Source organism: Pisolithus orientalis (assembly GCF_024613125.1).
Source record: "Pisolithus orientalis strain OTSU chromosome Unknown F5J12scaffold_41, whole genome shotgun sequence".
Classification (NCBI taxonomy): domain Eukaryota; kingdom Fungi; phylum Basidiomycota; class Agaricomycetes; order Boletales; family Pisolithaceae; genus Pisolithus; species Pisolithus orientalis.
Window position 1 is genome coordinate 281,545 of NW_026260822.1, and position 10,854 is coordinate 292,398.

General features: G+C 47.1%; 3 protein-coding genes across 3 annotated transcripts; all 3 read right to left on the reverse strand.

Moving 5' to 3' along the window:
- Positions 1-2,360: 2,360 nt before the first annotated feature.
- On the reverse strand, positions 2,361-3,632 carry F5J12DRAFT_410481 (uncharacterized protein). Its single transcript, XM_051739292.1, has one exon. It carries the CDS (start codon positions 3,304-3,306, stop codon positions 2,632-2,634), a length of 675 nt encoding a protein of 224 aa, XP_051596256.1. The 5' UTR covers positions 3,307-3,632; the 3' UTR covers positions 2,361-2,631.
- F5J12DRAFT_410480 (uncharacterized protein) lies at positions 3,633-5,190 on the reverse strand. The gene is made up of 4 exons (XM_051739291.1): positions 4,927-5,190; positions 4,691-4,871; positions 4,493-4,616; positions 3,633-4,418 (listed from the first exon to the last, which is right to left on the reverse strand). Exons 1-4 carry the CDS (start codon positions 4,933-4,935, stop codon positions 3,959-3,961), a joined length of 774 nt encoding a protein of 257 aa, XP_051596257.1. The 5' UTR covers positions 4,936-5,190; the 3' UTR covers positions 3,633-3,958.
- Positions 5,122-6,160, reverse strand: F5J12DRAFT_410425 (uncharacterized protein). The gene has a single exon (XM_051739290.1). The coding sequence runs from the start codon at positions 6,035-6,037 to the stop codon at positions 5,447-5,449; it is 591 nt and encodes a 196-aa protein (XP_051596258.1). The 5' UTR covers positions 6,038-6,160; the 3' UTR covers positions 5,122-5,446.
- Positions 6,161-10,854: the final 4,694 nt, after the last annotated feature.

Consider the following 10,854-nt stretch of genomic DNA (forward strand, 5'->3'; position numbering starts at 1 on the left):
ATAATTGTCAGTAATGGGCAAGATTTGTGCTCAACTCAAGAGGGAGGTTCTTGCTGGAGAAAAGAAGTGTAGTAAAAATTGTAAAAAAATGCAAACTCAAAAGAATACTTAACTCTGTCTGTCCAATATCTCTTGTCAGTCCTCCTGGCCCTTTGGGTACTCCCCAAAGTAATAATTCTAACCTCAAAAACTCACCAAAATGCAAGACTATATCACCCTACTACTGAGGGCCTCTGACATGGATTGCTTGTTAGTAAACTGAACTCATGCAAACACAGTGTGCACACTTAGTCAGCAATACAGCTGCTTGCCACTAAGTCCAGTGGTACAAACACAAAAACAAAAGCAAGAAACAAAACAGGTCCCTCAACCCCTAAACTCCTGACCAAGACAAATTCTCCTGGGGAACTCGAACTCATTCCCTACATCCAAGGGGTGGTTTAGAATTCAACCATCCTCAGTTGCTCTCCTCCTCACACAGACATCCTCATCCTCACTTCTACTTCCCTCAACACTGCCACTACACCTCTCGCCCTCTCACCCTCGACTTCACTGCATATCCTTCGCTCTCCAACCTTGCACCCTTCAAACACAGCTGACTCCTATCCCAAGACATGCTCCCAACCTCGCAGATCAACCCTCTCAACCCTCTCAACCTCTCACCTTTGAACATGGCTCCTTCCACCCAGAACCACCACCTGGCCTCTCGAACATGCACCCTGCTTCTCGAACTCCTCACCCTCCTCGCAGATGACCCCTTCAACCCTCGATCACTCCACAGCCCCCAAACTCCTCCAACTGAACGACCACAGAGGTAACTCTGAGCATGTGAACAAGTGAGTAATAAATCGAGTGCAGAGTAGAGTAGCGGCTGCTCCTCGAGGCGCAGTTTTCTGGCCCTCTACAAAGCATCTCGAATATATATATGTACCTAAAAAAAGACTCCCGATCAGTTGCATATTTACCGTCCTTGTACACCTGCAGCCTTGACTCCCTTTCGTCCTTAAGACAATCTAGTACAAGGGAAAAAAACAACGAAACTCGAAAATATACATCAGGGTGAGCTGCATCACCCGAGGATTAGTGCAACTCGGCTGAGCGACATCGCTCGAAGCAAAACTCATTTTAAAAGAAAACTATATATCGACACACTCACCGTGACTTTCGCTATACTGTCCTTCTCATTCTCGTACCACCGACTCTCGGCACGTGCACATGGTTGACTTCTCATACTTCGTCTGGTACTCCATCAGGTGGCCGAATCCCTTGTGCTAATTATCGCTGAGCGACTTCGAGTTGCCCATCTTCGTTTACTACTTGTTCACTGCTAGAAACAAAACATCTCGAAGTAGCACATGTTCGAACTATAATAAAAGCTGTCACCTTAGGTCTGTAGATCCTCAAACCCTCTTCAATGATAGGTCTTCGACCCTGGCAGGTGCAGGCACTAATTTGCTTCGACCTCAAATTCCGGCCTTCCACCTCGCAGCCAGGTGGACGGAGTCTTGATACTAAGTGCCGATGAACGGCTTCGAGCCATCCACCCCTGTCGATCGGCTTTCCCTTCGTGCTAGGGACACTTCGTGCTAGGGACACTGTACTTCGCGGTAGAGCATGTTTGAAACAAAACAGACCTGGTCACCTTGAACCTGCAAGCTCCTTTGCTGAGCTTCTCTTCCTGTGCAGCCATCCTCAGGTCTGCACTCTGTCGCGCTCGTCCCAGCTCTACATATTGCTCCCATAGCAACCTTTCACGGCATGCGAGATTCTCCCCTCCATCTTCGAGGGACTCTGCTTCTGCTTCATTGACACCGGCCTCAAGAAGCTTTCATAGTTGATGCTTGTCTTCGCAACTCGGTAGTCTCCCTTGATCATAGCCAACCGTTCGCATTCGCACTTGTCGAATACCCTAACACTAAACATCCGTAAGTAACGTGTCACAAAAATGAAAGGAAACGAAGAGCGCTCGGGCTCTGGGTGTGAATTCATGTCGCTTCGAACGCGTTGAGTGCTACTTTGTTTATCTGGCAGTTGATCCACATCGAGGTGACATAAAACTTCGCCTGTACTTCGTAGTCCTTCGTAGTCCTTCGTGTATTCTAGAATAAAGCAGTCGTAAGTAAAGCAGCTCAAAGTAAAACTGAACATCGAGCTGCTGTGCTCGCTGTGTCACTCGGACGCTTCATGCATGCCACACACCCTCTCGTCTACTCGGACTTGTTCTTCTCCTTCAGACTTCTGCAGTCACGCACTGAACCAAGCTGCAGTAGTTGCCATGAAACTGACTGAAGTAATGGGTTGGAAGTGGTTCCGCACTTCGTCACATATCTTAGCACTGTAGACTCGTAAGTAAAATGTCATGAAAACAAAAGACGAAAACGAGCGCTCGGGCTCAGGGCATGAACTCATGTCGCTTGGTACGCTCCGCACGTGTTGTCGTTGTTCTGCCAGGCATTCCCTCGTCGTGAACTTCGATGCATGGCTACACTGCTTGTCTACTTGAAACCCATTGTCAGGTACCCTTTCGCTGTATCCTGCTCGCTCGCCCCATTCATGGTAGTACTGCCGACTTGCTTCGTGCAACTTCGACTCTTCGGTCCGCTGTATCTCTTCGTATGTCACTGTACTCCGTCACAGATACCGGGTTTTCCTATGGTAACACAGCTGTGAGTGGAATGACACAAAACAAAAGGGAAGGGATGAGCTGTCAAGCTCTACGTGTAAATCTTCTATGCATCTCCTCCATCGAAAGTTCGTTGTTGCTTCAAACGACCATCGTTCGATGACAAGCTGTACCCTCCTCTCATCACATAGCCATTCGTATGTACCCTGTACCTCTAAGTGCGATGGTCTTCGCCCGTACCCGTCGTGTACCTCTGCAAAGTCCAAGATACCGAACGCTTCTCCATTTGTGATGAAGAACGCTTGTCCATCGCTTCGAGAACGGACGATGGAGTCCATGAGTTCATGTGGGTCGAATCGCGTGCTGAACGCAGATAGGATGGATTCCGTGTTGGGTGGTGGTGTGACATAGGGACTGAGTGTCCGCATGGAGCCATGTATCGTGTGATGATATTTGGTTGTGGCACATATGGGAGGGAGAGCACGATATAAAGATTCGCTGGACTTCGTTGTCACGCTGTCGAGGCCTAGCTTGGGTTCGCTCGACGTGGTAGAAGAGTAAGAGGGACGAGGGACGAGTTCATTCCCTGTGAGTCTGCGCGCGCGTGCGACGTTCCCGACACAGGTATAATCGAACAGATCATTGTTGTCGCTGATTACTTGGCTGTCTCCGGACCCGAACATCCCTCGGGCGTCATTATATGCGTTGAACAACTTCTCCAGAAAGGGCACTCGCTCGTCGACGTCCACGACGTCAGTGCCATCAAATGCGACGCTTGCAGAACTCGTGTGGACGAGCCTACGGATTCGATGTTGGCCTTGATGTAGACGGAGGGGTCTCTCACGCCTTGCGGCAATGAGGCTATGTGTACTATATGTATAGTGCCCGACTTGTTCAATATATCTCCCAATCCAAACGAGACACCGCTGTGTCTCTGCACGATATCCAACACGGAGACGGCGTCTCCCTTCGCTATCTGCTCGATGGCGTGTCGACCTAACAATTCACTTCGTGCTGCAAGTGCGTCGTTGCTCGAAGATTTGTCAACACTCTGTAAAAAATTATGTTCTCTAAAACGATGCAGCCGTAAGTGAAACGCTTGACAGAAAACAACAAAACTCGGGCCTTCGAGCCCACTCGGTGTAGTCTCGATACTCTTTGCATGCCGCGCATTTCGTTGCGACTCTGAAATCCGCTGTTGTGCCACCATTCGTAGGAGATTTTGCGCATAAGGCTGTGGGATTACTTCGAATGCTCCTCTTGTGGTTTTCTGTGCCTGTGCTCGTCGTACTTGTCGCTCTGTTAGTCGATACGTTGTTTCTTCTGAATCGTTGTCTATTCTAATATAATGCAACCATAAGTAAAAAGTCGCGCGACTGAAATAAAAACTTGGGCCGTCGTGCTTGGTGCCCATGTCTGTCGGATCTCGTAACCTCGAGGATCACTGTCGCAGATCGAGCTGTGGTCTTCGCGTTTGTCCGCGGTACCTCCGTGCGATCTTCGTACTTGTCGCTCTGTGACCTGCTGCAATCTTCCTTTAAAGTCGTCATTTACTCTAGAATAGGGTACCTGTAAGTAAAACACTGCGAAATAAAAATATAAACTTGAGCAATCGGGCTCCATATCCATGCTCGTCGGACGTCGTATCCTCGGCGATTGCTGTTGTAGATCGAGCCATAGTCGCTGCGCTAGTCTTGCTGTACATCTGCGCGACGTTTGCTTGTAAATCGCCGTAGATTCTTGAATCGCAGTTGCCAGGACGTTGGTCGCACTTCGTCGCAACCATCCAATATCCCTAGAGTAAGGTAAATGTAAGTAGAACGTTCCAGATTCAAAGTGAACCCTTGAGCTGTCGTGCTCAGCGCTTGCGCTCCTCGCGCCTTGTCTCCATCAAACCACAACTCTCTCCTCGCACAGCCATCGCTCTGCCTCAAATGCAGTCGCCGTCGCCTCTTATATCGTGGTCGCTGCTCGTCGTAGATATTCGTTTTCCCTAGAATAACGTAGATGTAAGTAAGGTGTCTCAAAACCAAAACGAACCTCTGAGCCGTCGAGCTCAGTACCCACGTTTTTTGCGCCTCGTCTCCATCGAACGGCAAATCGTGCCTCGCACGGCTGTCGATCCACACCGAGTACCATCGTCGTCGTTGCTACACTTGTCACCGTCGCCCATGCGCTTATCGTTACCGTCATCGTCCTTGCTGCTGTTGCTAGTCTGTACGCGATCTCTTCCGGCATAGCTTCTGTACTATACGAAAAGAATAACACCACCTTGTAGCCTTCGGCTTGCTCTGACCACTCGCCCCATTCATAGCAATACCGCTGTATCATGTCGCGTAGCTTCTCCTTGACAGTCCACCGTCTTTCCTCGTAGATCGATGTAGTTTTTTGTATTGTGGCGGCTTGGATGTCACTCAATCATTGTCTCGCACATCCGTTTTTCCTAGAATAAAGTAGCTGTAAGCACAACGTGTTAAAATCTAAGCAGACCGTTGGGCCGTCGAGCTCAGTATCTGCGCTTGTGGCGCTCCATCTCCATAGAACGGCTGACCTAGCATCGCGCTGCCTTTGATCTGTGTCGAGCACCATTGTCGTTGTCGCAGTTGCTGTAGTCATCGCCGTTGTCGCTCTCGGTGTTGTCGCCATCGCTCGCTTGTAGTTCGTCGTAGGCCCTTGAATTGCGAATGCCCGGATGTGGGTTGCTCTTCGTCGCATACACTTGTTCTCCCTAGAATAGCGTAGATGTAAGTAAAACGTTTCGAAATCAAAACGAACCTGTGAGCCGTCGGGCTCTCCATCTGCACTCCTCGCACCTCGTCTCCATCAAACGGCACTTCCACTCTTGCATGGGCGTTGATCCGCGCTCAGTGTAATCGTCGTCGTCGTTCCTAGTATCGCGATCGTATGGATGTCATATGGTCTTCGTCGTATATAGCCATTTTCACTAGAATAACGTAGATGTAAGTAAAGCGTCTCGAAGTCGAAATGAACCTCTGAGCTGTCGAGCTCAGTACCCGTGCTCCTCGCGCCCCACTTCCATAGCATGGCGCTTCCTATCTTGTACAGCTGTTGATCTGCGCTAAGTAGCGTCGTCGTCGTCGTCGTCGTTGCTCTGGTCGATGCTACTGTTGCCCTCGCCCTGGTCACCATCGCTCGTAACCGCAGTATCTCGCGCATGGCACATTGTTCGCCCCATTCTTCATATCCTTCGATCGCCGCGCTCTTGCGTTGTCGGCCTATAATACTAGATGTGTCAATATGTAGTACTTGAGTGCGCGTGGCCACGACGCGCAGAGCGGTCACGCGACTCTGCTTAGTCAACATTGCAGGACTCTGCACAAGTCCTAATACCGAGTGTGCGTGTCGATACTCTCGACGAATTCCTGAATAAAATATATATTGCTGGCACCGCATGGTTGCGGAACATTTTAAGTGCGAGGTCGTCCACCCTCACCACATGCTTCAACATTTCGACTTGCAGAGTTTCTTCCAGCAGCTTCCTTTGCATGACGAGCTTCAATGGCTCCTCGATCCTGATCCTTCTTGCAACAACCTTTGACTTGGTATGATTCATGCACTGCAGCATTCTGTATGAGTCAACGATCCCTTTGTCTTCCAACCTTTTTGCTTCGAGACTGTCTGTGAGCTCTTCAACTTTGACTCTTGTGGGTTTCATGTACTCTTCAAGCCTTTCTGCTTCAAACTCGAGTGGAATCTTTGATATGAGCAGATCATCAGTTAACTGGTGTGCTTCCCAGCTGACTGCAGGAGCTTTGATGTGGTCTTCTTTAAGACTTCAATACCTTATACCAATAGTATCAGTAGCTAATTGAGGACTTTGGTGAAAACAAAACAAGGAACCCCTTTGAGTGCACTTGCTCACCTTGAATTTGATTGGGACCTTTGTCATGAGTAGTTCTTCCACTACTACAGGTTTGACTTGCTTGAGCTTTGGCACTTCCTGTAACTCAGCAGTCAGTAGTTCACTCATACTCAAAGAAAACTTTTTTGTCTCAAAACAGGCTGCTGCTGCTGCTTCAATGAGCCTTCCAGGACTTCAGTGTTCATTATTTGCCTTCTTGGATGGACTGCATGGCTGTGCATAACTTGTCAAAGCTACTTTTGGGACTTTCTCACATTCTATGTATCCTGATAAATCTGAAGGTCCCTGCACATTGGTTGTCAGTGAGTCATGTGTAGCTGTGGATGAAAAACACTTCATAGGTAGATGTTGCTTGTCCAAACTCCATTCCTGGTTGCTTTGTGGCTCGTAGTGGTCTCCTGGGCTTGTTTGCACTCACTCTGAATGAAACCCTTTGTGTAATAGTCTTGTGGCTGCATGCATTACCTGTTGCATGGGCCATGGGTCATCAGAATGTCACCATTGATTGTTGCATTGCACCTTCCACAAAATGTTGCACTGAAATTCTTTGTTGAAACCTTGCAAATAGAGGTCTTCAAGTTCATCTCCCTCAAGTTGTTTCAAAACCTGTAGATATGTTGCCAAATCTAGGAAATAAAGTCTGTAGTTCATTAGTTCCTCCTCTGTGCAAATCTTTCTGCTTGCTCAACTGTCAACAAGGCTGTAAAGGTCACTCTTCAAATGCTATTGATACAGTTTCCAGGACCCAGGATACAAACATGCAATGGCCACCACAAATTCAGGCCAATTCAACTGATCCTTGACAAAATCATACCATGACTCAGAGACTTCACTGCCTGCATACCAGCAAGCCCATTTGGCCCACTCTTGGTCATCAAAGCAATTATCTTGCTTGTAAAGACTTCAAACCTCTTCAAAATACCTAAAAAAGTCAGATGCTTGTCCTGAGAACCATGGTGTGTCCCTTGAATGCCTCAGTGGCATTCCCTCAAGCTCTTTCAGCACATTCTCATGGCTTCTTTGCAAAAACTTGACTATTAATTTCCCTTCAGACTTGCTTCTTGGCTCAAGGGATCTTCAACTTCATTGCTTGCTCAACATTTGCTGCTCAAAAAATAGTTCTGAAAATTTCAGAGGTCCTGAGTATAGACTGTAGCTAGAATCAAGACATTAAACACTTAGCTTGTCCAACCTAATCCAGAAAAAATTCATGCAGTGATAAGGAAGTGGCTTCTTTCCCCAAAATGAACAGAACCCCCCTCACAGTGGGCTCCAGATGTAGGAATAGGTAATAGATATTACCTAGAAGTAGTAATTGTCAGTGATGGGTGAGATTTGTGCTCAACTCAAGAGGTTCTTGCTGGAGAAAAGAAGTGTAGTGAAAATTGTAAAAAAAATGCAAACTCAAAAGAATACTTAACTCTGTCTGTCCAATATCTCTTGCCAGTCCTCCTGGCCCTTTGGGTACTCCCCAAAGTAATAATTCTAACCTCAAAAACTCACCAAAATGCAAGACTATGTCACCCTACTACTGAGGGCCTCTGACATGGATTGCCTGTTGGTAAACTGAACTTGCATGAACACAGCATGCATGCTTAGTCAGCAATGCAGCTGCTTGCCACTAAGTCCAGTGGTACAAACACAAAAACAAAAGCAAGAAACAAAACAGGTCCCTCAACCCCTAAACTCCTGACCAAGATGAATTCTCCTAGGGAACCCCTGTTGAAACATAAAGACAGGCCCATCAGTAATGTTGTGTAATAGTGTCACAACATAAGGACAGGCCCTTCAGTAGTATCATGTGTATCATCACAACAAATGGATGGGCCCATCTAGCAAGATGCACCCCTGTCACAACATAAGGATGAGTCCATGTATGGTATTCTTAGGCAGCAGAAAGGGAGATCAAAGGGATCTACATAAGGATGGGCCCATCCATGGTGTTCTCAGGCAGCAGATAAGGGAAAACAAAAACCAGTGTTACAACATAAGATGGGCTGATCCATCCATTGCAGGATTACAAACCCTTGGCACTACATAAGACAGGCCAATCTGTCATATCATAGATTGCTCACCACAAATGGGTGGGCCTATCCATAATTGGGTTATCCCCCTGTCACAATGTAAGATGGGCCCAGGAAGACAAGAAATGAAGAAAGTGGAACCTCTTGCACTATAGAGTATCTGAATTTCCCACTATAAACTGTGTTTCATGCTGGACAATTTGCTTATTCAGTTGGAATCTCAGGCACTGGTCTATGTAGCTGCAAGCCAGGACTCTGCCATTGGAGCTGATGGGAAACATGCAAAACAAATGGCAATGCTATTCCAGAACAACACATCATATTTTTATCTGAGCCTGTGCTTCATATATGCATTCAGGATTATTGACTTGTACCAGTATTGCCATCATGCCATGGGAATCATTCATAGGTGGGATAAAAAATGAGACATCCACATATCTCATCATCTGTCTTTAACCTCTGACTCTTCCACTCTCCAATCACCATCACCATTCTCACCATTGAACTACTCCATCATCTCATCATCAGAAACATGTCATCATCATTGTCTTGCATGCTCTTCAAGAAATTGCCTGAGCTTGATGCTGTGGCCAACTGCATCCTTCAAATTTACTTCAAGGATATCATGGAAAGCAGCAAGCTGGGAAAGGCAGACAAGGTTGTGAAGTGGAGAGGTGCCATCAAGGCAATAAATGATGAACTAGTGCATCATAGCATCATCACATTTTTTCACTAACTGATGCATTCAGGATGCTGTATGCAACCTCATCACTAGGATGGATGAGATTCCAATGACCCTCATCAGTGTTGACATGTTCTTAAAGTGGCATGAAGACCTTGGCTCAATTGAGCACCTGTAGCCTGAGTGGAAGACTGCCCTATCCCCTTCCAAAACCAATGTCACCAACCACAAGTGGCTCAACATCATTGAGCATCAATATGACTACCACTGGTTGGGCCTCCCTATGCCCTGTGTGGTGCCAACACCAACACCACCCACTCAAGAGACTGAAATGCCTATGAGTGACAAAGGAAAATGGAAAGTGACCAAGGCAGAGGTGGAACAAATCACAGTGGAGAGCTTGCACAGGATGGGGGTTGACAATGAGGGTGAAGATGAGGTGCCAGAGAAGGAGGATGATGAGGAAGAACCAGCACAAGGCAGGCAGAAGTGCAAAGCTGCTGCAAAAATGATGTCCCATCAATCCAGACATTGATCCCACTCTAGGAAGGCAACAGCAGAAACTGATGATGAAGAGATGTTCCTGCTCAAGGCCAATTGAAATGCAAGCCTCATCTACCATCAGACAGACTATATGGTCATGCTGTTGTAGCTGCCAGAAGGATGCCTTCCCCCAACCCCCATTCCTGCCTGTCATGCCACAGACACAAGATCCAATGCTACAAGAACCCTGGGAAGTCCTGCTTCCTGTGCAACAGTTGCAAGATTTGATGTAGCCATGCCAAAGGTGGGATTGCTGCTCCAACTCAACAGAATCCATCACAAGCCAGGGGAAAAAAGCAAGCTTGAAGTCTGTCCCCAATGATGGAGGCCCAAGAATCCCAAAGCCCAAAGGAATATCCCCCAAAGTGACATGTTTTGATGGCTTCCAAAGCCATCAATGTTGGGGTTGGGCCCTCCAACCAGGGAGAGATGATCCCTGAGGGATCTTCACTCAGTATGTTCACAATTTCATGTATTTATGCTGACTCAAATTTTATTCAGAGATTTGTATTCCTGCATTCAATCACAGGGATTCCCACCCAATCCCATCCACTGTATGAGTGGATTTGATTGTTGAGGCTGGCCCATCTGTTGCACAGGAGGTAGAGGAATCTATGATAGCAGGTATGTTTAATCACTCCACATTTATGCTAATTATCATGGTTAACCCTTGTATTCAAAGCAGACACCCACCCATCAATAACAGCAGCACCTGTCCAACTCATGACCACTGCAACTCCCAGCACACCATCACCTGTCTGTGCCCCAATCACCAAGGTGTCACAAATGTCCAACACAATTGAAGAGTGAATTGAAGATTTGGAACATTGACTCTGTGATGCTGAGGCCCACTGCCAATACTATGAGGAGATTTCCAAATACAACATGATGAAACCATGCAGATGCTGGACAGGATGGCTCATGAGCTGGAGGCTCTGTGTATTTGGGTATATGGACAAGCATTGGGTGATGATCTCATTGATCTCTTAGGGCCTCTGGCAGATGAGACAAGGGTGGATAGGACAGCAGGGTGAATGAGGCCATCTATCATTTTACTCCTCTGCAGTACATACAATGTCATTTTGTATTTCCATTTTAA